The 26,330-nt window shown below is 43.5% G+C and overlaps 1 protein-coding gene and 1 long non-coding RNA gene across 2 annotated transcripts in view; one reads left to right on the forward strand and one right to left on the reverse strand.

Moving 5' to 3' along the window:
• Positions 1-3,758, forward strand: part of ST8SIA3 (ST8 alpha-N-acetyl-neuraminide alpha-2,8-sialyltransferase 3) — a 40,567-nt gene extending 36,809 nt beyond the window's left edge. The window contains exon 5 of the mRNA XM_053408045.1: positions 1,541-3,758. Within this exon, the coding sequence (XP_053264020.1) occupies positions 1,541-1,823 (283 nt within the window). The 3' untranslated portion in view covers positions 1,824-3,758. The remainder of the gene's footprint in view (positions 1-1,540) is intronic.
• A 13,287-nt stretch (positions 3,759-17,045) lies between these two features.
• Positions 17,046-21,609, reverse strand: LOC128423583 (uncharacterized). Its single transcript, XR_008332800.1, has 2 exons — positions 21,393-21,609; positions 17,046-17,904 (listed from the first exon to the last, which is right to left on the reverse strand). It is a non-coding gene; the product is annotated as an uncharacterized LOC128423583 (long non-coding RNA).
• Between the last annotated feature and the right edge of the window lie 4,721 nt (positions 21,610-26,330).

Genomic DNA, 26,330 nt, shown 5'->3' on the forward strand with positions numbered 1-26,330 from the left:
GATGCTGTCATTATCAGTCAAAACAGAAGTCTAGATAGCCGCGTTGGCCCATGAGAAATATTCCCTCTTTGTTTGGCCTTAATTGGGCCAACAAAAATATCACAGAATACTGAACAAGCTCTTATATTGTCGAGATTCATCAGGCTAAGTGGGAAACAGAGCAGTCATGTGGCTTATATTGAAGCCATGAAGTCTGCATCTGGCCACGGTTTTAATATGGAACATATTAAAGTAGCCAGCACTGGGTAGTGCGCCTTAAGTTGCTGTGCACATATCAGGGTTGCCCCAAAAGGTGAAGGAAGGCCCTTAATTTTACCAGTAAAGGAATCTTTGAAAAGAAGCCCAGAAGACAAGAGCTATCGGTACATGACGGCCTTGGTTGGCCAAGGTTTCCATTTAGTACAGTGGAGCCCGCAAGACGAATGCCTCGCAAGACGGAAAACCCGCTAGACGAAAGGGTTTTCCGTTTTGGAGGTGCTTCGCAAAACGAATTTCCTATGGGCTTGCTTCGCAAGACGAAAATGTCTTGCGAGTTCCTGCAGGGTTTTTTTCCTCCCCCCCCCCTTTTTCCCAAGCCGCTAAGCTGCTTATCAGCTGATCCACTAAGCCGCTAAACAGCTGATCCGCTAAGCCGCTAAACAGCTGATCGCTAAGCCGCTTATCAGCTGATCCGCTAAGCCGCTTAACAGCTGAGCCGCTAAGCCGCTTATCAGCTGATCCGCTAAGCCGCTAAGCCGCTTATCAGCTGATCCGCTAAGCCGCTAATAGCGCTAATCCGCTAAGCTGCTAATGGGCTTGCTTCGCAAGACGAAAAAACCGCAAGACGAAGAAACTCGCGGAACGGATACTTTTCGTCTTGCGAGGCACCACTGTACTGGCACACACGTCATTGTTCTGTGAACTTCTTTTCAAACACTCTCTTAAGTTTTGTGCAGTTCAGATGCAAATGTATGGGTAGAGTTTGAGCAGTCCTTGTGCTCTGAGACACATGGAGCTATAATAAAGATTTCCTTTGCCCCAGGTGTCAGCTGAGTCTCTCCCCTTTGGAGGGGAGGATATGTTGTTCATTTAAGGTGCTCTTCCCCCTGTTTTTCTTGTGCCATAGATATCACGTTGCACCAAGTGCTTGCTAGGAACAAGAAGTACAGCAGCAGCTGACTCCTCGTCTCTGAAAAGATGAGAACAGTCAAGAACAGCTAGTCTTCTCGTCTTTTCAGAAATGAGATTCATCACTAGAGCACTCACAAAAGCAGGCATAGGCAAACTCGGCCCTCCAGATGTTTTGGGACTACAACTCCCATCATCCCTAGCTAACAGGACCAGTGGCCAGGGGTGATGGGAGTTGTAGTCCCAAAACATCTGGAGGGCCGAGTTTGCCTATGCCTGCACAAAAGCTTGCACATTGTTTGTCGATGTTGTGTAGTAGTAAAGGCCTAGTAAAGGTGTTGCCCTAAAAGGGATTTCAAAATGACATTATTATACATTTCCATTCAATATATATAATCCATTTCCCATGTCATGCTTTCTTTTTATTTCGCAGGTATTGGAAAAACAAGCACTTGGCACCCAAACGGCTCAGTACAGGTATTCTCATGTATACGCTGGCATCTGCAATTTGTGACGAAATCCACCTATACGGGTTCTGGCCTTTTGGATTTAATCCGAACAACCGGGAAGACCTTCCGTACCATTACTATGATAAAAAAGGAACAAAGTTTACGACCAAGTGGCAAGAGTCCCACCAGCTCCCTGCCGAATTCCAGCAACTCTTTCGAATTCACGGCGAAGGTCTAGCAAAGCTGACTTTGTCCCAGTGTGCCTAAGGATTTAACACTTGAAGTGCCAAATGATTGTCATTGTTTTTTAAGTAAAAAAAAAAGTGCCCAAAATGAATTCACCGTTTTTTTCAAAACAGAATTCTAAATGGAAAAAAAAAGAATTTATGGGCAGGGATTTCCTTTGATTCAGAGATGCTCTGAAAGCACCCTTTGATTGCCATCTTTTCAAGCATTGGAGGGTGTCTTTAGCATATTTAGCAATGCAGAAGGATTTATTCTATTTGTGCAGTAGGAAAGTCAAAGCTGTTTACAGCAGAAAGTTTTGCATTTCTGGTTACGCTGCCAAGATGGCTCTCTTTAAAGTATTTTCATAGTCACGTATTTTTCACATTCCGCAAAATGTCTCAAAACGGTTGAATGTTAAATCACCTGTGTTTGCTTATTAAGATTCTTGGCTTGTTTTCTTGGCTAACTTGCACAACTCCTCTTAGTAGCTGAAAAACAGTTTGAGGACCGCTCCTGAATGTTCTGACCGAATGACCATTTGCACCAGTATTAACTCCTTTAAGGTCAATGGGAATATATCACTGTAAGTGGCCATTGTATTATTCCAAAGATCTTTCATTAGCATAACAAGCCCAATGGGGAGTGAAATATACTTTCCATGCAGGCATGCAGAGATGGTCCACTGGATACCCAAGGGATGCATTTGCCCTTGTCACAATCTTTTGTGGACTCCTATTTCCATCCCACTCAAGCTTGTCCCAACCACTATGGCTAGGTAGAGCGGCTCTGGACAGGGCCAGGCAGTCTCTGACTTGACCTGTGCTGTTCCCAGTGTTAAACGAAACACTTCTCCCTTTTGCACAGTGTGCTTCTCGAGTGAGAGAGACTTAGCAAATGCCCTTTGTAAAGTAAGAGTATGCCACCAGAAGTCTCTGTGGCAATACAGAAACTTCTGTAGCACCCAGTCATATCTCAAAGGGCATCTGTGAAAGCAAGAATTGCCACATCACGTCCTAGGCCAATTTATTCAACCAAGGGGGCTTCCGAACCAACCAACCAAGGAGGTCACAGCCTCTCCCCAGCCAAAGGGCGCAGGCATGACTCCATAGGAGTTCGTTCATCAAAGAACTCGGTCTGGGACAGTCTGGCCCCTGAGGCTGAAGATATTGTCCGCAACTGCTCTACAGTTTTGAATAGACCACGAATGCAATGCTAAAATGCTAGGCCGTGTTGAGACTAGTTAGAAAAGCTACAGACAAGTCTGAGTCATTCGGTTTTTGCCATAGTTTCTGATGAGTATGAAGTTCTTGGATCAAGGATGAGAAAGCTCTGTTGCTGTCAACATGGTGCCCTGCCATGTCCCCTCCTGGTCTTCACAGGGGGTACAGCGCAGTAGCGACACCTCACCTCATGCCCCAGAGTGTCCCCATCCCTGCTGTAAATTGAGAGGATTCATGAGAGCTCCAGACTGAGGTCTCCATCTCTCCTCGTCCAAGTATTTGTTCTGACATGACTAATGAAGGAATGCCATTGTTTTCACACCAGAGCTGGGAATGGGGTTTTTTGGATTTCCCGCTAGAAATCTACTTCACTTCTAAACGTCACTGTTGCTATAAGCCACTGCTTTCCGGGAGTTTAAACCCCAAGCAACATCATGGTGTGAGTGTGTGTGTGTGTGTGTGTGTTGTTGGGAGTTTGAGGGTCTTCCCTAACTATACATTTTTGGCATTGTCCCTTAGGGTCGAAGCAGTTACTTAACTTTCTGTTGTTTACAGTTGGTAGTTATGTCAAAACTGGCACCTGAAGAAGTTTCAACACTGTTTGACTGCCTCTTTGCGAAGACATTACTCCCCGGATGTTGCAGTGTTGAAAATTCCTTAGCTAGACTCATTTATTAAACAGTTTTAAATTACCTTTTAAAAAACTGTCCCAGTTTAGTCAAGCAGCAAGGGTGTTTTTTGTTTGTTTTTAAAACAAACTTTAACACAAGCATTCATTAAAAGTACCGTCATAAAACAGGCACACGCACCCCCTCCTTTGTTCTCATGCAGGAGATAATTCCTCTTTTAAAAGAGACAACCATTACAGCAACAGCAAAAACGATGGTTTTGCTTCAAAATTATTTTGCCCATTTAAAGATTTTTGCAGATTTAAAGCAATAGATTGATCAGAGTAGTCAACTAAAATATGTATGATTAATCAAGCATGGGTTTTTCGGGGGTGGGGAGGAATGGGATGGACCATCTTTCAAGTCCTTCCACTTTCCAAAATTTAAGTCTCAGAAACAATTAAACTTGCAACATATACCATAATCCTGCAGAACTTGCTTTTTCAAAAGGAAATAAATAAATAGTGATTTCAGCTTCGCTGAGTGTGCCATGAGCTTTGCTAAAGACTTCAAAGGATCCGATCTTTAAGGTCCTCTGCTGAAATAACAGCCCATTGACATTAATGGTCTATCACTGGAGCACCTTGGGGATCAAAGCTATTCAGCCTATATTTCAATATAATCTTGATTGTTTGTTTTAACCTCAAGCTTTGATATTATTGATGTATGGTTCAAAAGCTTCATTGGTGTTAGCTGAGCTGGTTCAGATGGCCATCTCCTGTCCTTAAACACATGCTTCTTCTCTTCCCCTCCACAAAAAATGTATAGGAACTGATTTGCACTTCCATTATTCCACCATGATATTCCACTGAAGAAGACCCTGCACTTAACATGTTTACCAGTGATATCATTGACATCAATAACCGTTTGCCATTGTGTGCTGTATTGGAGGCTGATAGTGGAAGAACAGTGCGACAAAAAGTAGTAGCCTGATCCTATATTAGATATATGTGTACTTGGGGAGAAGCAGAAAGGAGTTATTAAATGTGGGAGATGAAATGGAAGCCTCCTGACTTGCCATTTTTGCAGATGGGACCCTGAGGATAGTAAGCTCCTAAACAGAGCCTATCTCATTGTGTTAGTTACCCTAGATTGCTAAGGTTTTTGTTTTGTTTTGTTGTGGTTTTTTAATACATGTTAATGTAAGATAACCTATAGTGGTCCAGGCATTTGGGGACTTCCAAGCTAAGTCCTAAATTAAGAACTTGATCAGAAGCCAGCCTAGTTATTCTATTTGAATTATAATTGTCATCCTTGACGACAATTCAGGGAAGGCATTCAATGAACGTTTGAACAGCACTGATCTCTAATTATTGATATGTTGTTGCATTAATAGGGACATAGTAATAGGGCTTGTGTTATCCACAGACTAATGTGCTTTGTGAGTATCTCTCTCTCTCTCTTTTCTCAATTTCTAGTTGACGACGGTAAGAAATTGCACTGACCACTTATGTCTCCTTATTGTATTGCTACTGTTGTTACCAAGTCAGAAAGTTGGTCATCAATCCAGCTAAGATGAATTGCTGGGTGTAATGGCCTGCAGTCTTTGAACCTCTTTAACAGGAGCAATCCATTGACCGCAGTAGAAATCCACCCAAGAAAACATTGTGCAGGTTAATGCTTATGGCTCTGTTAAAAGAGAGGAGAGAAAGAGATCCAAGAAAGAAAACAAATTATTCAGACATTAGTAATTGGAATTCAGAAAGGTATTGACAACGAAAGGGTCATATCATAGTCATTGATTTTCATGCGGAATTCGCCATTGATATTTCATAACCTCATTGAATATTTCAGAGCCATAGATTCCATCAGGGAGTCCAACTTCAAAATCAACAGCTCAATATCATCCAAAGCAAATTACTTTTTTTTGACGTATCAATACTCTTGGTTTCAGGGCAGAAGTCTCTCCTTAAAGCAAAGTGTATGATTCACGACTATGTATTTCCTATATGCTGCTTTAATCCTGCTTTTGAAAACTGGTGTGATCCTACAGTTGTTGGCCAAAACTGTAAATAGCTTTTATTTTTCTGCTGGCATCAGTTGAAAGGACTTCCACTGTGTTTGTCCAAAGCAACCCCATTGCCGAGCCCAAGAGAGGCTGTTCAACAATCGTATAAATGCTTGAGTACCATCAGTCCTAGAATGGTATGTAACACTCATGCAACATAGATTTTTAAATGAGTTGTGAATTCTAGGGTGACACAACTCCTTGAGTAGCATGGCTTCTAGAGTAGCGTGGGTCCTTGACTAAGAGATTCAAGAGATAGATAGACGCAGCAGAAATGTAAATATAGGGCAGGATTTAAATAAGATGTCTATCAAAACAAACAAACTTTAATCCATTATTCTAGGATCTCTTTTCACCACTGTACCAAGTAATCTGTTCTGGGCATGAGTGTACTGGTATGTGCACACAGCTTTCCCACCTGGAAGGTTACGCAATTCATTTTAGTGGAAGGAACCAGCTGAGCCATGTAGCTTGGCTCCCTTCATTGAAATTAATGGCGGGGCACATTCCATGTGCACAAGAGGTCCATGTGTGCATCTTGGCAGACAGTAGACATTTAGACTGGGGTGCTTGACATCTTTGCTGTTATTCACAGCATCGTGCATGAAGACCTACCTTTCATTCACTGGAATTAAATGAGAAACTTGGAAGGAAGCTCACATCCAAACGTATGTGTTCAAGATGCATGCGTATTCCATTGTCCACGTCTGTAACATGCCTTCATTCTCACCTGCAGAAGACCCGCAATGGCATCAAAGAGATATGCATGTGCAAACACTCCGAATGGCAGTCCCCAGTGCATGGGGACTGTACCCCATGCTGGTACACACTGCTGTTTACAACATGTGTTGTTAAGCTCTTGATTTGATTAGGCATCGGTAGATAGGCCTTGGTCAAAATAATCAAAACTACCTGTGAGCATCTGATGACTGGGCTGGCGATTGAAACACACAATATTTCCAGACTGGAAATCCAGCTCAAATCTATGTACTCTGGCTTACATGATCGTCCATTGTCAGTTGGTCTATATAAAATATAGGCATTCAGAAGGGAGATTGAGATCTACTAGTAGATCTCTGAGTGACTGGCAGTAGATCAACAAAGATTTCTGATTCCCTAATTTCATGGACTTATGGCCAGGTGTGTACTTCTTAGCATCCATCCATTTAAAATGGGCCTGCACAACTTTTGATAGAGGGAGCCAAAGGCAGACAGTTGTCCAAGCATGGTCAAAGCGTAGGAGGTCCAAGGAAGATGGAGGGGAAAAACGTACCTGGAGCTGCACAGCCAGGGGGAGGGGGCTCCTGACAGACCATAATATGGTGAGTATGTTGATTGCAGGCCCAATCAGATACCAACAGGTTGTCTGCTCCCATTTCTTTCCTTTAAGCATCCAAAATCTCCAAAAAGCCAAGAATAGGAAACGTGAATGGAGGTTGCAAGCAGAGGACAGGATCCTGTAAATAAGTGTGAACTACTCTAAGGAGCTTGCTGTTCCTTGCTGAGTGGCATCATCTTTACACAGAAATCGCATTTTTCAGAAGTTCTGCCATGGTCATCAAAACCAACCATTTGTTCTTAAATAGCCATATTAGAAAGTCTTTATTTTTCAGGTAGCAAATGTACACTAGAGTCAGGATTTAATCTCAGGTGAAATGGTGTGGAAAGCTGCACAATGTTTCAAAACGTTTGGCATGGGGGAGGAAAAAACCTGGAGGTTGTCCTAGTGAAGTCAGTGAAGATTTCACTGGTGGGGGAACCAGTCAACAAGCAAGCGCCATTAAAAGAATGAAGCGTTGCCCTGCTACACAACTTAATTCATTTTTGATGGAGGAGTTGTTCCCAATAGCTTGTCTAGAACTCGGTTCAGCTCCAGGATAATAAGTATTAAAGATGTATGAAACAGGGCCACACCTCTGAGATTGGAATGTGATCTGTACAATGTAATGTACATGTAAATATTTTGTCTGACTTGTTCATTGCCAGCTAGTTCATCCAGCCAAAATTAAGATGTTTCAACCTTACCAGTTTCAGTGGGAGCATCAGAAACCTCCTCTGAAATCAAAGAGGCTTAAAGGTTGGATCCAGTTTGGTTGGATTGTACACCTTGGTGTGTGTATTTTCTTTTCTTTATTGTTTCCTTGTAGATGAATTCTGCATAGTTATTGTGATTGAAAATTATTGGGGGTGGGGAGCGGGAGATTTGCAACGATTCCTTTTGAATATTTCAACAATGTTATTGTCGGGTGTGGATGTGCCTGCCACATTGACTCATGTGCCAAAACATGATATTGAATGCATTGTTTTTAAATAAAATGTTTTATTGTGCACTGGAAACCCCCAGGCCTTCTCTATCTCTTTGTCCTCGCCTGACTTTGTAGGATCTGTTAGTTGTTCTGGGTGCTCTGCAAATGTTCACATCAACATTGTTGTTGTTTTGTTTAGTCGTTTAGTCTTGACCGACTCTTCATGACCCCATGGACCAGAGCATGCCAGGCACTCCTGTCTTCCACTGCCTCCCGCAGTTTGGTCAAACTCATGCTGGTAGCTTTGAGAACACTGTCAAACCATCTCATCCTCTGTCGTCCCCTTCTCCTTGTGCCCTCCATCTTTCCCAACATCAACATAGCAAAGCAGAATACTCTAGCTCAACAGTGTATAAATGCAACAGCCTAATCATGAGAACTTGCATATTTATGTAAAAGTTGCCCAAAAATTGGATGTTCCCTTCTTTCTTATTTATTTATTTAAATAAGTAAGTAATCTCCATTTTTATTACTTTGTGACCATGGTTTCAAATTTCCATTAAGTACTACCATAACAGTTCAATGTATGATACAGATATCAACCGAGAACCCATCAAGAAATAAAAAAACCTATATAGAAGAGAAGAAGAGTTTTGGATTTGATATCCCACTTTATCACTACCCTAAGGAGTCTCAAAGCAGCTAACAATCTCCTTTCCCTTCCTCCCCCACAACAAACACTCTGTGAGGTGAGTGAGGCTGAGAGACTTCAGAGAAGTGTGACTAGCCCAAGGTCACCCAGCAGCTGCATGTGGAGGAGCGGGGAATCGAACCCGGTTCACCAGACTATAAGTCCACCGCTCTTAACCACTACACCACACAATGGCTCTTGAGTGAGTTTGGAGTTGCCTAGCTTAGATGCCTTTCCCCTATTTGACAGAGAGGTGGCCCTGATATAGGAGTCTGCTTGCCCTGTTTTGTGCTCTTGTCTTTCAAATAATAATAATAATAATTTATTTATTTATACCCCAGCCACTCCGGGTGGCTCCCAAAAGAATATTAAAAACACATGATAAAACATCAAACATTAAAAACTTACCTACTCTTCGCCACAAGTTCCTAGGACAGGTTACAATAAAAAACTCTAAAATTATAAAGCAGTTTTTTTTAGGGGGAGAAAGGTGCCAGTACACACCATGAAGATGTTGCAATAAGTGCCATATTTTTAACATTTGAGTACCCCCAGAAAAAAGCACTGGTTGCAACCATAAAACAAGTGTGGGGGGAGGGGATTACAAGTATAGAAACAATTCTGTCCAGTGCTATTTTTCTCGAAAAAGAGGTGCCGGAACTCACCACGAACTTCTTCCTTGTTGTATTAGAACAACTATGGCGCCCACCTGAGAGGACTGGGGCTGGGGGGGAAAGCCCTGATTATGTCACACCCTTACAGCAGCCATTTTGTGCTATATCACAGACTCCCCCGCCACTGCAGCCATCTTCTAGCAGGCAACCATGGTAGTGTGCAGGCCAAAAAAATATCAGTGGCTCTGGTTAGGTCTTGCTGGCTACTTTTGAGAGAAGTGGTGCTGTTATTAAGACTTGGCACCATTGGTCTGGGTGCTCTCCCATGCCATACTATCTCATATCACAAAAGCACAATCAATTATAGTATATCCTGAAAGTATCTGCACCACATAGCAAGCATTTTTATTTAAATATTTCTACTCCAGCATTCCAAAATTGTGTAAGCAGATTATATATATATATAAACTGTAAGACAGAGCTATTCCACCTGGCCTTTAATTTGAATTCAGCCTGATCCTTTATTCCCCTTCTCCTCCCCTTTTATGAAGAGTACCCGCTCTGAGACCCCACAGCTAATTCTCCCCTGGCCTCCTCGCTGGCCCAAATAGGACTAATTCAGCCAGCTAGCCCTGGTGACTATCTGATGCTTATTAGATGGATTTCCCCCAAATTGATTTCTGAACTTTGAATTTTATTGTTATTCATGTTTTTATACTGTGTTTTATGCTGCTTCTACTATTAAGTGTTTTAAATTTGTTGTTCGCAGCCCTGAGCCCGGTTTTCTGAACCGGGAAGGGCGGGGTATAAATTAAAAATTATTATTATTATTATTATTATTATTATTAACCCTCAAATATTCCACAATCCAATTTCCAAGAGGCCAGTCCAAAATCAATGAATCTGTAAGCAAGCGGCTTCACACATTTTCACCCCATCTTCTGCAGGTGCTTCCTCATAGGCTGGGTAGATAACTCATGTTGCCTGGAACAGATCCACTTCCATAAAGAAAAGAGGTAAGTGTCAAAGACAGGTGGTGAGGGAGATTGTCCCTCACAAGAGGACAAAAGGGAGACTATGAGGAAGGTGTGGATGGAAGGCCAACCCAAGACCTTCCAGCTCTGAAGCATTCTTCCCTAACCCAGTATTGCTACCCAAAGACAGAAGCGTTCCTACGTGGAAAAAGGCCTGCCTGCATATTGACTCGACTCTACTAAAGAAAAGCTTAGCCTGGAAAAGAGGAGACTGAGAGGAGATATGACAGCCATCTTCAAATATCTTAAGGGCTGTCACATGGAAGATGGAGCAAGCTTGTTTTCTCCGGCTCTGGAGGGTAGGACTCAAGGCAATGGCTCCAAGTTACAAAAAAGATGATTCCGACTAAAGATCAGGAAGAACTTTCTGACAGTAAGAACTGCTTGACAGAGAGGAACTACCTCAGAAGATGGTGGACTCTCCTTTCTTTGAGTTTTTTTAAGCAGAGGTTGGATGACCATCTGTCATGGATGTGTTAGTGAAGATTCCTGCGCTGCAAGTTGGACTAGATGACCCAAAAACACAAGGCCCAAGGTTTTGCCAGCCCTTCAACCAGTTCTGATTACTGCAGTCTTCTCTTACACAGAGAATCTTTTCCAGGTGCTTTTTCAGAGCATGTCCCAACCACATTTTAGCCTTTTCAAAGTGGTCCCATATTGGAACAATATATGGCAGGCTTCCTCAGCCCTCCAGATGTTTTGAGACTACAATTTCCATCATCCCTGACCACTAGTCCTGCTAGCTAGGGATCATGGGAGTTGTAGGCCAAAAACATCTGGAGGGCCAAGGTTGAGGAAGCCTGATATATGGTCTATAGAGGGGGGAATCTTTTCTGCTGATGATTTAGGGCATCACCTTGGACCAGTCACGAAACATAGATCCTATTCTGTAAAAATTTCAAGCAGTAACCTACTTTGCAGGACCGTTGTGAAGATGAAACACAAAAAAACCTTTGTACATATTAAAACTGCTAGCTTTTTCTTGCATCTCTGATGGCTTCAGTCACAGTTTTATATTTCTGTATATCTTGAAAGTCAACACTACTTGTTCTCTCTTAATTCTTATGACTGTACTCTCCACTTACCTGTTTGCAGCTCATCACAAATATCCATATAACCAGCTATATTATTTCCCCTTGTGAATGTGATATCCCATGCCAGCCTTGGTTTTCTTTGGTTTGGTTTTTATGTGTTAGTCTCATAGTGTTCTATTTTGTCATCGGGGTTATATGGTTAAGTTCAATAAAAATAAAAATAAAGAATTTCCCCAATGAAAAAGTGCAAGAATTGCTGAGTTTGGCCATAAATGTGTGAATTTTAAAGGAGTTGTATTTGGCTACAAAAGAAGAGGTCGTTCATGAGGACTGTGATATGAAGAAAAACATTAAAGCTATATGGAAGAAATGAATGGAGATGCAGCATTGTAAAATAGAACAGATCGTGATCAAGGAGAGATCATCCCATGTAGATCATTCAGTCCCCCCCTTTTTTGTATAGTTGTTTGGTATAATACAGTGCACAACTTCCAAAACTGAATATCTTACAGATTAACTTTGTAATAAAGTGGTACCTCAGGTTAAGTACTTAATTCGTTCTGGAGGTCCGTACTTAACCTGAAACTGTTCTTAACCTGAAGCAGCACTTTAGCTAATGGGGCCTCCTGCTGCCGCCGTGCCGCCGCACGATTTCTGTTCTCATCCTGAATCAAAGTTCTTAACCCGAGGTAATATTTCTGGGTTAGCGGAGTCTGTAACCTGAAGCGTATGTAACCTGAAGCGTATGTAACCCAAGGTACCACTGTACAAGAATACGCTGTTCTTTTCCATTTATAAGACTAGGTTTTATTCTTTAAAAATTATGCTAAAAAGTGGGGGTCGTAGTATACATGGATAGTGCACAGGGTGGACATTTGATTGGTTGCTGCCATGGCTGTCAGCGGCTATTGTGTGTGTTATTGGTTGCTGCGTCAAGGGCTGGTGTTGATTGGCTGATGTTGCGGCAATTGGGTGAGGGGACATATGAGAGGCGGATTTTGCGCTGTGTGCCACTGAGCGATTTTCGGCAATCCTCCCTTTAAAAAGCTCAATAGGGGGCATATTATACATGGGGGCATCTTATACACAGAAAAGTATGGTATATTTACTCTAGGGTTGGTGCGATTATAATGAACAGCATGCATCAACACGGACAAATGGGCACTTTTGCACAGAGACATAGGGAACCCACACAATCCACAACGGATTTCAATTACTGCCCCGTCGATATGGAGAATTACAGTACCAACTGATAGCAGACAATGTGAAGACTGAAGAAGTTTCATGCGTCACATGACCAGTATGCATACTCCCTAAGTCGGGGATCCAAACAGTGACCAGACCATATGCACATGCGCCAATTTTTGTTGCTAACTTGTGCACATTCTTCAACATCACTTGGAAACGCTGCATTTTATCATTAGGTATTGTGTTTATTTGTGTCCCAGTACATTTCTGAGCACAATTCAAAGTGTTGGTGCTGACCTTTAAAGCCCTAAATGGCCTCAGCCCAGTATGCCTGAAGGAGCGTCTCCACCCCCATCGTTCTGCCTGGACACTGAGGTCCAGCTCCGAGGGCCTTCTGGTGGTTCCCTCACTGCGAGAAGCCAAGTTACAGGGAACCAGGCAGAGGGCCTTCTCGGTAGTGGCGCCCTCCCTGTGGAATGCCCTCCCACCAGATGTCAAAGAGAACAACAACTACCAGACTTTTAGAAGACATCTGAAGGCAGCCCTGTTTAGGGAATCTTTTAATGTTTGATGTATTATATTATTTTAATGTTTTTGGAAGCCGCCCAGAGTGGTTGCGGAAGCCCAGCCAGATGGGCAGGGTATAAATAATAAAATTATTATTATTATTATTATTATTATTAATGAACCACTGTGCAACAGAGTCCTCTGAGCAAATCACAAATAATATATCGGTTTAGCAAAATTATAGAATGCAATCAAACAAGCACTGAAAGCCAATGACCAAGGCAGCTTCGTGACCAGGAAGTGTGCAAAATTCTCTGTTCGTGCTGTCAGTTTGTGTGCGTTCTCTGTTCCTTCGATAGAACGCACACCACTATTAGTGTCCTTTTACCATTGATCGCAATGCGTGCATGAATGTGCATGCGTCCGGGAGAATCCCTGCCTTAGCTCGCCCTGAATTAGATCACACCATTTCTTTTCTTTCAACCCACTGGTCTTCAAAACGAAAAGGCCTATGCTAATAGAAAGGACCTCGCTTGGCCAGGCCTGAAGGTGCTGACCTTTGCTTGCCTGTGCCCTGGGAGGCAAAGGGTGGGGTGAAATCAGGCTGTCTGTGGATAAAGGCAGCTCATTAGATCATCACCTCTGAGATGCTGCATTGAAAGTGCAGCAGGCTGTATCGAGGACTTCCTAATGCCAGCCTCCTTAAGGCAGAAGCCATTTGTATCCGGTGACAGTGGGGCAATCTCATATAAAAGGTCAGCCTCAAGTAGAGTTACCAAGTGACCAGGAAGTCAGGGGAGGGGGGCGGCATCCTGAGCCCTTAACTGCAGAAATAAGCAGGTGAATATTTTTTTCCCCAGCAGGAAGAAATAGACACGACCCCTTGTTAATACTTGCCTGTTGAAGTCGCAAGTACCATGGGCCGCAGAAAAATTGGCAAATCTCAAACTGTCATCTGTGCAGCACAAGTCCAGTTCTGCTGGGAAGATTTTTGAACAGTGAAGAATATCTGTATTTGGTCTTGTGATTTTCTGATAGTGGCAGTTTTAACGAGGGGCAGATGATCAAACAGACTAGCAAAACTCTGGCCTAGGAACCATGGTTTTCATAATATGTCACTGGTTTTGATGAAATGCACCAAAAAAGTATGGGATTTCTCTTTTGGAATCATAGGAACAAAATCCAAAAACTAATGTACAGGATACTTTTGAAGAAGGAAGCCAGGTGGATTCTGAGGTTGACATCGTGGCTCTTTTAGGCTTTAATAAGACTCTGGGGTGATTACCATAACTTTGAGATACAGCTATTTTGAATTTGGAGTAGTTGGGGTGGTATATTTGGCCCTAGTTGCTTGATTTAGCATAACATAAAGATACAACACATTTAAATGTCGAATCATTATTTCACCAAGCAAGTAATCAGTCTTAACATTCATTTTCAATCTAGTATAATAAGTATTAGAATACTTTTTCTTGATCACTGTGTATTTCGCTTTCTGAAAAAGATCAATATAGGGTGTTAGTTGCTCATGTGCTCCTTTTAAAGTCAATTATGGTTTTATATACTTTACATCGTATCTATAGACTTATATCATAGGCTCTGAAGTTTAATATAGATTCTTAAAACAGATTTTGGATTTCCCTGTCAAAGAACCAGCGGGGTCTGAAACATGCTAAATTAGCATGTTTTGTCTACCTGCTGGTTTTTGTTCCTGCTTCCAACTGGTTTTGGTGATGATGATGATGATGATGATGATGATGATGGAAAAACAAGTTTATTAAATGCTAAACCAGGACCCACAGCAATTCTCAAGGAATACACACACAAACCACTTGAGGATCCCTGCTTTGGTTTGAAGGAACAGGCAGGGAGCAGGAGATAGCATGTATGGGCACAGCCTTTTTCAAATATCTCACACTGGCATGCCCATGTGCAGACGCATAGGTTTTGGGTGATTTCTTCCACTGTAAGAAAACTGTAAGATATGAAATGGTTATAGCTTTCTCCTCAACCAGCTCCTGGAATTCTTGTGGAATCAATCAGGAAATAACCCTTGCAGGACACCCTGTTCCAGGACTTCAACTGGGTGAATGTACAGAATGGGAGGGAAGTAATCTGACCAGACTGCTGCGATCAGTTCAATAAACCAATAGAGAAAAATCTAGATTCACACAAGCCAGCACTAGATAGATGGCAACAGCATTCCACATTTACACAGCAAGCTCCGAGTGTTGCAATCATTTCACATATATTATCTTGGCTAAACTTATGACAGTCCCATAAAGTGGGCCAGTATTGTTGCCTACATACGGGTAACTCACAACTTACCCACATTTAACATGTGCATTCAGCTTTACATCCTTGGCAATCACAAATTTAAAAGGGGTCAGAAGAGAGGTGGGCATCGGGGGAAAGGACTTTGGCAAACCCACCCACCATAGATCCCAATGCTTTTTGACACTGTGTGTTAATGGCTTTACGCACTAACCCAGCGTAAGTTGAGCGTTCCCTGTATTGCAAGTGAGGACTGAGGAACAGTGACTTGTCCAGAGCCCTCCTCTTTAAATTCCTGGCATGGGCAATAAATAAAAATAAAAAATTGTAAAGTTGGCATGGGCAAAATTCAACCTAAGATCTTCCTGGACATTGTGCTCTAGATAAACTGATTGTTTGGAAGTAACATAGGTTTTAATTGAGGGCCATGCTGTATCTCAACAACAGCAGCTGCATCTAGTCCACAACTGGATCTTAGTTAGGTTGGGATATTTCATTCCAGTGGACAACTCCACTTCTCTTTGGAACGTATTATGGACAGTGTGGTTCCATGGAGAGCAAGCTGCCTCAAAGCCATTGCTATCTGCAGCTTCTCACAAAGAAAGCCTTGGGAAGACCACATATAAACCTGCAGTCCAGAAAGTTTTAGGTTATCTCTCTGTAACTCAACATATTTATATGTACCTATCCAACTGAAGTGTTTGGTGATATTATCTACCAGGGCAGAAACAAGACAAAGATAAAAGTTCAAACTATGTAGAAACATTTAGGCAGTCATTCTGCTCCATTGAGACAAAGGGGGAGTTTTGCTGATGACTCCAGCAGCAAAAGGATTTCAGCACTGCAACACACCACCTGTTTATACTCTGAAGCAGGCAAGGCTCAGTGCAACGGGACTCTGAACCCTACCTGAGTGCAGAAAGGAGGCCTAATGCTGTTTGCTCAGAAGTAAATTCTACTGAGTTCAGCTTGGCTTACTCCAGGAAAAGTATGCAGAGGAGGACTCTGCATCTTCAATTATGGGAACAGGGAGGGATATGAAAGTGTTTTCAGATGTTTGCCAGAGTGTGTTTATTGCACTGACCTAAACTGCCTGCTAGATTCTTCCTCCTTCAGTTGAAAAGCTAAAACAGCCAAGAACCTTAAATAAACAGATTTATTGTGGCATTCGCTTTCCTGGACTGCGGTTTCTCCTCCTTTCTGAGTTTCTCCCGAAGCCGCTTGTCAGAGAATTCCAAATCAGCCAAGGATGAAGAATCTTCCGCAGGGAGGGACTCCTTTTCCGCGGCTGCTTCAGGGGGCGGGGGCTCCGCGGGAAGAGAGAAAGAGGTGGGAACTGGGGTCCCAAATTTGCCCTCTGGTCTCCTTCGCCCATTGCTTGCAGCCGAGATGAAAAACTTTCCTTGGGAAATGCCAATTGTGTACTGTTTGAGGGGGGGTCCCTTATTTGGCACGGGAGCTCTCCTTCTGCCTGGCCAATTCCGGATATTCCTGAAGAGTTTTAAACTATACATTTGCCTCTAAAAATAGCATCTTCCGAACGGATGGAAGGGCGCCCACAAAAATCACAATTCTGGATGGATTCTTTCTTTTTTGACACCCCCCTCCATTTTTCCTTTCAGCTTCCCATCTCCATGACACTTCTTTTCTAACATTTCTGACACTCTTAGTAGACAGCTATATCTCTCTTAAAACCAGAAATTTCCAGGAAAAGTTGGGACATATATTTATATGGCTAGTCTTTTGTGCAATTAATAAATGTCAAAGAAATGAGAGATAGATATACACATTTTAATCTATGTGTAAACACAAAGCATGCATGAATTATATTTCTTATTATTCATGTTATACCCTCCTCAACTCAGGCTGGCAGATTTAAATATATACCTCATGAAATCCACTACAAACCGATCTTTTACAAACCTCTTTCAGTATGAGTATAGCGTGGATTTCTCCTACTCTGAGCTGTAGGATCTTACACAGTTTTATATATATATATATATTTAAGTCAGCTAATGGAAAACGAAGAATTTGACTCTGCTAAGTCACCGCATCAAAAATAAAAAGTTTCCCTCTCTTTTCCATATCGCCGACCACGCCGAGGTCCAAATCCAGCCGGAATTGCCGAGTAGGTTTTCATTGTGCGTTGGATTTAGATGGATCTCTGAGCCGATTTGAACTGAATTCCGCTCGAGTGCTTTCCGGATCGAGCTGCAGGAAAGCTCACGAGCCGGTTTACAAGGCTTTGATTTGCTCGATTAATTGGAAGTTTATTGCTTTCAACAAAAGTTACTACCGAGGAGTTGAGGGAAGTGCTTTCGGGATCTTGGGCAGGTGTTTGCGTGGAGCGCGAAGCCGTGAAGAAATTGGTTGGATGTCAGGAAAACTCTTCAAGCAAACACCCGGGAGTTAAAAAAATATATATACAAATTTCCTTTGTTCCCATACCGGCTTCGAAAGATATTTCCAAAAATATAGTTTTTCGGGCACCTTCCACCGAAAAGAGCTGAAACTTAGTACATTTTTCATGCTATTCTTAAAGTTTCCAAAGACCTCAGATCGAAGCAGGCTTTCCTATAGCTCAGAACAGTCGCTGCCTGTAGATTTATCGTTTCCAACAAGTGGGAAACTTTCCCCTAAAGTAAAAAAGAAAGAAAGGAAATTATTTATAGCTCAAACTTCTCGGGCTTAAAATTCGTATGTCCTCCTCCTCCTCCTCTCCCTCTCCCTCTCCTTCCCTTAAACTTCAGAAAGAGAGACGTCGGCGGGATTTCTCTTTTGGATTTCTCACAAGTAAACGTGAAATGTCCTGGACGAGCGAGCGAGTCCACCCCAAAGTGGCGATAAATTAAAAAATCGCGGCCCGAGTTTCTCCTCCGAAGCCAGCTTCCGCTTTCGGAGAGTTAAATTTGTCCCTTTGACAATCAACAGCAACTTTTGCCTTCCTTTTCAAAGCGCAACAAAAAGATTTCACGCCCAACTTGAGCGGAACAAAGAGACCTCGCGCCGCTTTGCTTCGGGACCCCCCCGCCGCCCCGCCCGCCTCCTCCTCCCGTGTTAAACGGAGGGTGAGTCGCTTGTTAGGGGGGATGAGAGAAGAAGACTCAATTTTATACATACTTTCTTATTTGAGGAGGGGGGTCCCTGAGTTGGAATCAGGAGAGGACTGCGGGTTTGAAAGGAAAAGGAAAATTCGGGATCTCTCCATACAGGACGCTAAAAGCTTTCGGTCTCTTTGGATTTTTTTTTATTTAATTTTTTTTTACTAAAATGTTGAAAGGAAGGAAGGAAGGAAGGAAGGAAGGAAGGAAGGAAGGAAGGAAGGAAGGAAGGAAGAGTATAAAATAAGCCACGTAGATAAATAAAGTATAATTAAATAATCCATATGCAGAAAGTATATAGAAATAAAATGTAGACAGAGGTATGTATAAGAATATATAAAAGGACGTACACATATAAAGTCTAGTTGTACAGTCTCACAAATAAAGCATGCATAAGATAAAATTGGGTATGTTTAAGAAAGGTACTGCGTAAGATGTAAGAATGAGAATGTTCTATAGCTGGGTCAAAGTGGCCTTTGAATTTAAATAACTAAAACGTATTGTATTGTATTGTATTGTATTGTATTGTATTGTATTGTATTGTATTGCTACCACCAACTTGCGTGTGCTCCTGGGGAGTCTGGTGTATGAATGCATACATGCAGGTCAGCACAGGGGTACACACACCTCGCGTACACAAGCCTCACACGGTGGGGTCAGCATCCCAGTTAAACCAAATTCTTTGGCGTTCAGCCGGATGGAGTCCTCTTGGAAATACAAACAGCACCGGAATCGAATCAAGAGGACGATGGAAACGGCAGCCTGCTGAACTCCTGGGGTGTCTTCAGTTTAATGGGAGGGACAGGGGCAAAATGTCGCCTCTCTTTCACCATACACCCCCTCCCATTTCCCCCCTTTGAGGCTTTCAGTTGGGAAGTTTTCCTCCGTTCATAAAGGGAGTCCGCTGCGCCCCCCCCCATTGCTCTTGTGTCCAAAAGGGGCAATCGTATTAGCCACCAGTACTGTAAATCGCATTTTTCCCTTTCCAAAGGTCTACGGGGTTGACGCCAGACTTAAGGTCATACTTCGAGTTAGACTCGTGGGTTTTAATGGGACTTAAGTAAGCCATGCCTAACTTACTTTATGAGCGATTAAGTCTGGATCCAGCCCTAGAGCTTTCCTCTGCTTTCAAAGAAACCTGTGGCCTTTTCTTTTCTTTTTCTCCTTCCACGCTCAAAACCCAAAATAGTATAATTGAGCTATCTTGATGCAAGGATTTGGAAGGCTGCGCCCTCTCCCCTCTTTCTTTTCCCCTTCTTTATTTCTTTTCTGTCGAATTTGAAACTCTCCCTGATGTCCTCCTCGGTGGGTTAGAATAGAAACAGGATTAACTTTCTCTGACCTTAAAAGAAGGTGACGTTTCCATCTAGCGATTCCCAGCAGCAAGAAACAGATTCCTGGAGGGGGGGGGCCGGGTTGGTTGGAGGGGTTGAAAAGGGTGGAGAGGGTGAATTGAAAAGAGGGCAGCTTTAACAAAACAAAAGATGGCCACAGGGTTGCCAGAGATAAGATTGTCCCGCCAAACAAGGAGAGACAGAGAGAGAGAACTCCTTTCGAAGTTACTGATTAAAACTGGGAGGTGGGAAATAAGGGGGTGTTGGACGGAGAGAAAGGAGACCCTCACACACATACGAAAAAATAAGCCCTTTAAACCTCGAAGTGAAAAACGTGGTAAATTCAACAGTGGTAGCTATGTTAGTCTGTGGCAATTATTATATCATCATTATCATTATTATTATTATACATTGGTCAGCTGTACGGACGTTTCCCTGGACTGGAGGATCAGCTCCCTTACAGGAAAAGCTGGTGGTGACTGACTGCACAGTAATGTGTTAGCCTTGCAGGTGTCACAGGACTCTTGGGCTGAGTTTCATCCCCCGAAATGTGCGATCTTTCCTGGCTAACTGACTTGACTCGCCAGCCTGTGAGTCAAGGAACTTCGAAGCTTTTGGGGGAGGTGGCTCTGTCCTCCCTTTTCTCTTGCGCCCATCTCGGTTCTTTGCACGCCCTCTTCTTTCCCACATCCATTTATTCCTCCCCCCACCCCACCCAAGCTTTTTGGCGTGGAGAGAGAGAGGGGGGGAAGATGGAGAGAGGAGGGCACCGTGCCCCAAATCCCGACAGGTGGCCAGTCTTAAGACTCACCAGTTTCAAGGCCACCATTGGCTTGATCATACCTTGAGGCCAGATTTGCAGACCACCTCATTTTGCGCCAAGAAAAAAAGCTCCACCCAAAAAGCTGCTTCGGACTACCAATCCTGAATCTCTCCCTTCAACCCCAACTGCATTCGCCTTCAGTAGGAGCAGGATCCCTCCCTTGTCCAATCGCTTTCTTCCTTTCCTTTCTCCTTTTTGTTCCTCTGGCATTTACAGCCGCATAAATCTTGCAATTTGCACCCAACTCTTTCTGCCCCCATCTCCCCGCCTCTCTCCAACCAAGAAAGCTATGAAACTCTCAAACTCCACTTCGGACACATTGCAAAACTTCTCCCTCTTGCCAGAAGAAGCGAGGATCTTCCTCACTTCCTTACCTAGATCATCTCCTAACGTTGACCCCTGGGGTGGTGGGCGGAAGTAATAGGATTTTAAAATTCATTCACTTTGAATTGGCACCCAAGATCTCAGCGCCTCTTTTGAGCCTTTCTAAAGGGGCGAGCTCATTTCACCAGCCAAAAAACCCTTCTCCCCTTCGCGTTCACCGTCCGGACATTTCCCTGAGGTGCCTCTGCTTTAAATACAACCACAGAGAAAGCGAGTCCACCTCCTCTTCCAGATGTTAAACGCAGCGCCAGTATCTGGGCGGCATCTCCCTAGGCCTTCCTGCAAAACTCCTTCCTGCTATTAATTCGCCAGTATTATTATTATTATTATTCATGTTCCACGAAGGCAAATCGGAGAAGCTCGCCAAATGCAGGAAAGCCTGGTCTACGGCATTTCGGTCCTTTGTCGCCCCGCCAGCCCCCACCTCCCCAAAACAAAATGTGAAGAAAAGGAGAGAGAGCGAGAGAGAGCGCATGACTTACCCCTGAATGGAGGTTGGAGTTGGGGCAAAGGGGAACCTGAAGGAAGGATCATAGGACTGTTTGGGAACGGAACAGGGCAGGCAGATGCGCTTCCTAAGCAAAACTGATGGCCAGCAACGCTATAGATTAGCATGGGGTCACCAGCACACACGGATTTGATCAATACCCCCGCACTCACGTGCCAGATGGTTTTGGAAGAGGAGAAAGAAAAGGAAGAGAAGGAGGGGAGGGGGGCAGAAGAAAAACCTTCCAAACTAAAAAAGAGAGAGAGACTTCAGGTCCACCCAACGCCTGCCTCCCTAGTATCCCACAGACCTGTGGAAGGGTTTTAAAAATAAATATAAAGACATTTCAACCAACAAAAAATATCAGTGACACGTTATTCTTTGCTTCTTCACCTCCTAGAAAAAAATACTGCCCCTGCCCCCGGATTAAATGTTGAGATTTCACTCTCTCCCCCTCTGCAGCAAATACAAACTCGCTTAAAATATCTATTGCATGCGTGTATCTATTGGGCGGCGTGTTTAAACACGTGTACCCGAGGATTTAGTTTGTTTCAAAGGAGACCAAGGGGTTAAAAAAAATCAGAGGGCACCGATGGACCTTCACAGAGAATCCTCAAGCACACCGTGTACAATTAGGTTGTTCCCAACAGGAATGAAGGCTTTGCACACGAGGACACAGCCATTCGTGCTGCACACGTGCACACGTGTGTGAGAGAGAGAAAGCGGGGGGTGGGGTTCAGCCTGTGATCTTTCCACAAACCTCGCTCAGGACGCGAGCAAAAATACTACTAGATGCCTGAATGCCTATCAGATAAAAACATATACAATGTATGTCAACACATTCATCGAATAGCATTAAATTGTGTGTGTGTTTAAACATTTCATTGTTTTCATTGGGGGGGGGATGATGAATTGGTGGTTAAATCTCCCTCACTGGAATGAATGGGACTTGAGTGCTCAAATTTGACTTCAATCTGCCCACGATTGCTCCTCGAATATTGCACGCTGGTGTCATGATGACATAGATTTTTTAAGAGAGAGAGAGAGAGAGAGAAAGGTTAAGTATATTTGGAGAACACACACACACCTTTTAATATAAAGGACTGAAGAGGAGAAAGGTTAAATTCTGGCACAAGCATGCAGGATCCCTCTTACAATTATAGAAAGACGCTGAGAATATTTGATATCAAAACAGTATTTGATATCCTTCCCCACGCTTGCTATTGGATGCGTAAAAAAAGCTGTCTGCAAACCCACGTCTCCTATCATTGGGGTGCGTGCAATTTTTCTCAAATATTAATTAGGGGGGGCAATTCCTGAGTCACTCTTATTTACTGCTTTTTGGGGGGGGGAGAAATTAAAATAGCACGGTAAAAAGCAAAACACTTATGCTGATCCAAGACCATGTTTCCTTTTTTTAAACGAATATGATTATTGCTGATAATAAAGGCATATATATATGGTGACGCTTACAGCTGAGGTTCCCAGGACTCCTGCGAGCAAGGCGTTTTATGTGTGTTTGTCAGTCATTTAATGCCCTGGATAGGAAACGATCCTAATCTGAAATAATCCTGTGTCGTGTGCCTCTTTCCCTACAAAAGGGGTGTTGGAGACTGTTTTCATTTCGCCTTCGAAACGCTCAGCGTGGAAATCCAGAGCCGAGTCAAAGGCATATTCAGCACACAAAGAGCCGCTTGTCTGCCTGATTCCATACAGAAAGCAGAGTATTGATCCGGAGGTGGGAACATGCAACACCTCACCTTTAAACTCTGGCCCACGTGACCAGGGAGCTCAGCAGCCAGAAAACAGGTTTATTTTTCCAGGTTGATCTTCTCCCACCCTAGAGAACCTCAACCCGCCATGCCCACCCCCCCAGGTTAAGAGAATAGGGGCACTCACTGCTCCCCTTTTTCCCTACAGGAAAATGTAGATGAAAAAGGCCGCAGAGATCTTCAAAAAACCAGCCTTGGGGGTTCCTGGGTGCCGCATGTTTACGCTTTGCTCCAAATAGGGGTTCTCTTCCCCCTCAAGCCTTACAAACGGATGGATCCTGATTTTGAGAGATTGGAAGCTGGCAGCGCAGTCTAAGTCATGCCTACTTAGAAGTAAGTCCTATTGAATGCAGTGGAGCTTGCTCCCGGGTAAATTGGCGTTGCGGCCTGAGTAGCACAAAAGAGCAGGTGGAGCGATCTGCTGGGGCTTCGTCCGATTTAGCGCAGCGTCACGTGTGAATGGAAGCACTTTTTCGAGTAAGGCGGCTGGAGATCAGTTGGACTTAACTTTCCGGGAAACGGGTTTAGAAGCGCGGAGTGCTGCTAATCCTAGCTAATCGTTTCGATGTGCGGTGGATCCCCCTGTTCTGAGGCGAGTCAGAGAGGCTTTCTTTCAGGAGCAAAGCGGATTCGCGCCCAGGAATTGCGATTGGCTCCCCTGGAGTCAGCTGTAAAAACACCTCCTTCTTAGTTTAAAACTGACACGTGGATGGATTTCTCTATTTCTACCAAACAGGAGATTCTCCCTCTGAAGCCCCAAACTGAGCACGTTTCAAAAGTGTTCCCCCCCACCCCCTTTTTAGAGGATTTATGTTGTCAGGATTAAGATTTTAATGGGGAGGGAGCTGAAATAATTCTAATGGCTTTTTATTCTGATGTGACATACCAAAACCAAACAAAAAATAATAATCTAGAAATATTTTTTTTGCAAGAAATGTAGATGTGTGCCCATAAATTAATACACATTCCCTAACTAAAAATGTTTATGGTGACGTTTCTATTCTTTCCTCGCTCCTTGGAGAAGTCCCCTTTCCACCCTCTGTTTATCCTCATAATAACCGTGTGAGGTAGACTGGGCTGAGAGACGGTGTTCCACCAACAATTTAAAAATGCAGCAGGATGATTGGGTGAGGAACTGGACTCCTGTCTCCCTGAACCCAACTCAGAAAGGTTGCATCTCAAAGTGACTTCCTTCAATTTAATCCCTATTATTATTATTATTATTATTATTATTATTATTATTATTATTATATTATGGAAGGGGCTATACTACCCACATCAAGATACAGGTAATATTAGAGAGATTTATTTTAGCACAAAATATAATGTGTTTGTTTGTTTGCAAGGCTAATCCTATTTGATCATCTAATACCACAGAAATTTTAAAAAGGCTATCCGGAAGGACTGATACCCCAACGTCTATTGAGTTAACCTTGTTGCTTTACCTGAGAAGCTGGGACTTTCCTTCCCACCGCTGTCTAGGACTCTTGCACCCACGTAGGGCTTCAATTCTGAAAGCGACTGAACCTCTCTATCCTCAAATTATCCACTTATCATCATCTTCATTACTCCTATCACTACCGTTGTTAGCCTACATTCAAGAGGACTACTCCAGAAGTGAGTGGTTTGAGAATTTACCGCTCCCGAGGCCAATACTGAATCAATTTCAGGTCCTTGTAGTCTTGATCCTAGGCATGTTTACTCAGGAATTAACCTCGTTGGGTTCAGTGGAGCCGCCTCCTAAGTAAGCGTGCATAGGATTGCAGCCTATGGCTTCCATTTCCAGCGAATTTACGTGGGAGACGGTCCCAATCCACGCAGGGTTTACTTCAGAATAAACACGCTTGGGCTCAGGCCATATGTACTCATACTAAGGGCTTTACTTACGAGTAATCCGCCCTTTCCCATACTCAAACCTTACTTAGGGGCAAGTCCCATTCAAATGACAATCCCAATGAAATACTATTGAGTTCAGTGGCCATTATTATTATTATTATTATTATTATTATTATTATTATAACTTTTGAGTAATCACGTCTCGTTCGAAGTCCTGTTTTTTGTTTTAGCATGAGGGTCTCAAGCGTCCTCGAGATTTGGGGGAGGGGCGCTACTATTCCAGCCCTCCGTGTCCCCCCCCAAAAGCCCCACAAGTCCATGTCACTGGTCCAAAGATTTATTTTGCAAGCTTTTCTCAAGTGTTTTTTTTAAGTGGGGCTTCTCTTTCTCCGCGCCCCCCCCCGCAACCCACCATTGTTTTCCGAGCCAAGTTTTCTCTAACAGCTGGAAGTGGTTGGAAGGGACTGTCTTAAGAGACCCCCCGCTCTTCTTTTGACAGCTGATCAAAAGAAAATAGGTCACGCTTTTCAAACTTATGTCCCTCCTGCCCTTAATTACTGTCTCTTTAAACAAAGGCAACATCTGCGCAGCCTCAACCTGCTCTCTCGCCCCCCCCCTTGGAGAAGCTGTTACTTCTGGAAGGGGCTGCGCGCTCTCTCGTTCTCTCTCTCTCGGCGGCTGGCTAGTGCAAGGAGGCTGGCACAGAAAATGCGAGGGATGGATGCGTACTAGTGGGCGGGCAGGCAAGGGCTCTGGGAGGACCCCCAAGCTGAAATCCTAAATAAGCATCGCGACTGGAGCAAAAATCCCAGGGCACTGAATGGGGTCTTAACTGGTGGATCAATGCGCGTGGGATGTGACTGCAAGCAGCCTTGCTAGGGAGTAACCCTCGCCATGTCCAGTGAGGGAGGAAACATGCATAGGATCCCACTGCGACGACGCCAGCTAGCCGAGCTGGATAGGGTTTACTTCCGAATAAGCACGCTTAGGGCTGCATCCTCTCAGGTCCGGAACTGGCCCAACCCAATTCAGCGGAAGCCCTCAATTTCTGAATTTGGGGGTGTGTGATTTGGAGCTGGGGGATGGGCCCCTTTCAAGATAGACTCCTTACTCGGGAGTAAGTTCCTTAGACATCAATTTTACGTGATGTGGGTGATCTACAGGAACACTTCCCTTGGGTCAGCTTGCAAGCGCCATCCTATATGTTTACTCAGAAGTAAGTCCGACTGCGTCCAATGGGCCTTACAGTAGGTATACAGTATAGGACTGCAGTCTTCATTTATGTTTGAGTCTCGGTCCTTTCAATGGCCTTTTATTTCTCTTGT

Source organism: Podarcis raffonei, chromosome 11, assembly GCF_027172205.1.
Source record: "Podarcis raffonei isolate rPodRaf1 chromosome 11, rPodRaf1.pri, whole genome shotgun sequence".
Classification (NCBI taxonomy): Eukaryota; Metazoa; Chordata; class Lepidosauria; order Squamata; family Lacertidae; genus Podarcis; species Podarcis raffonei.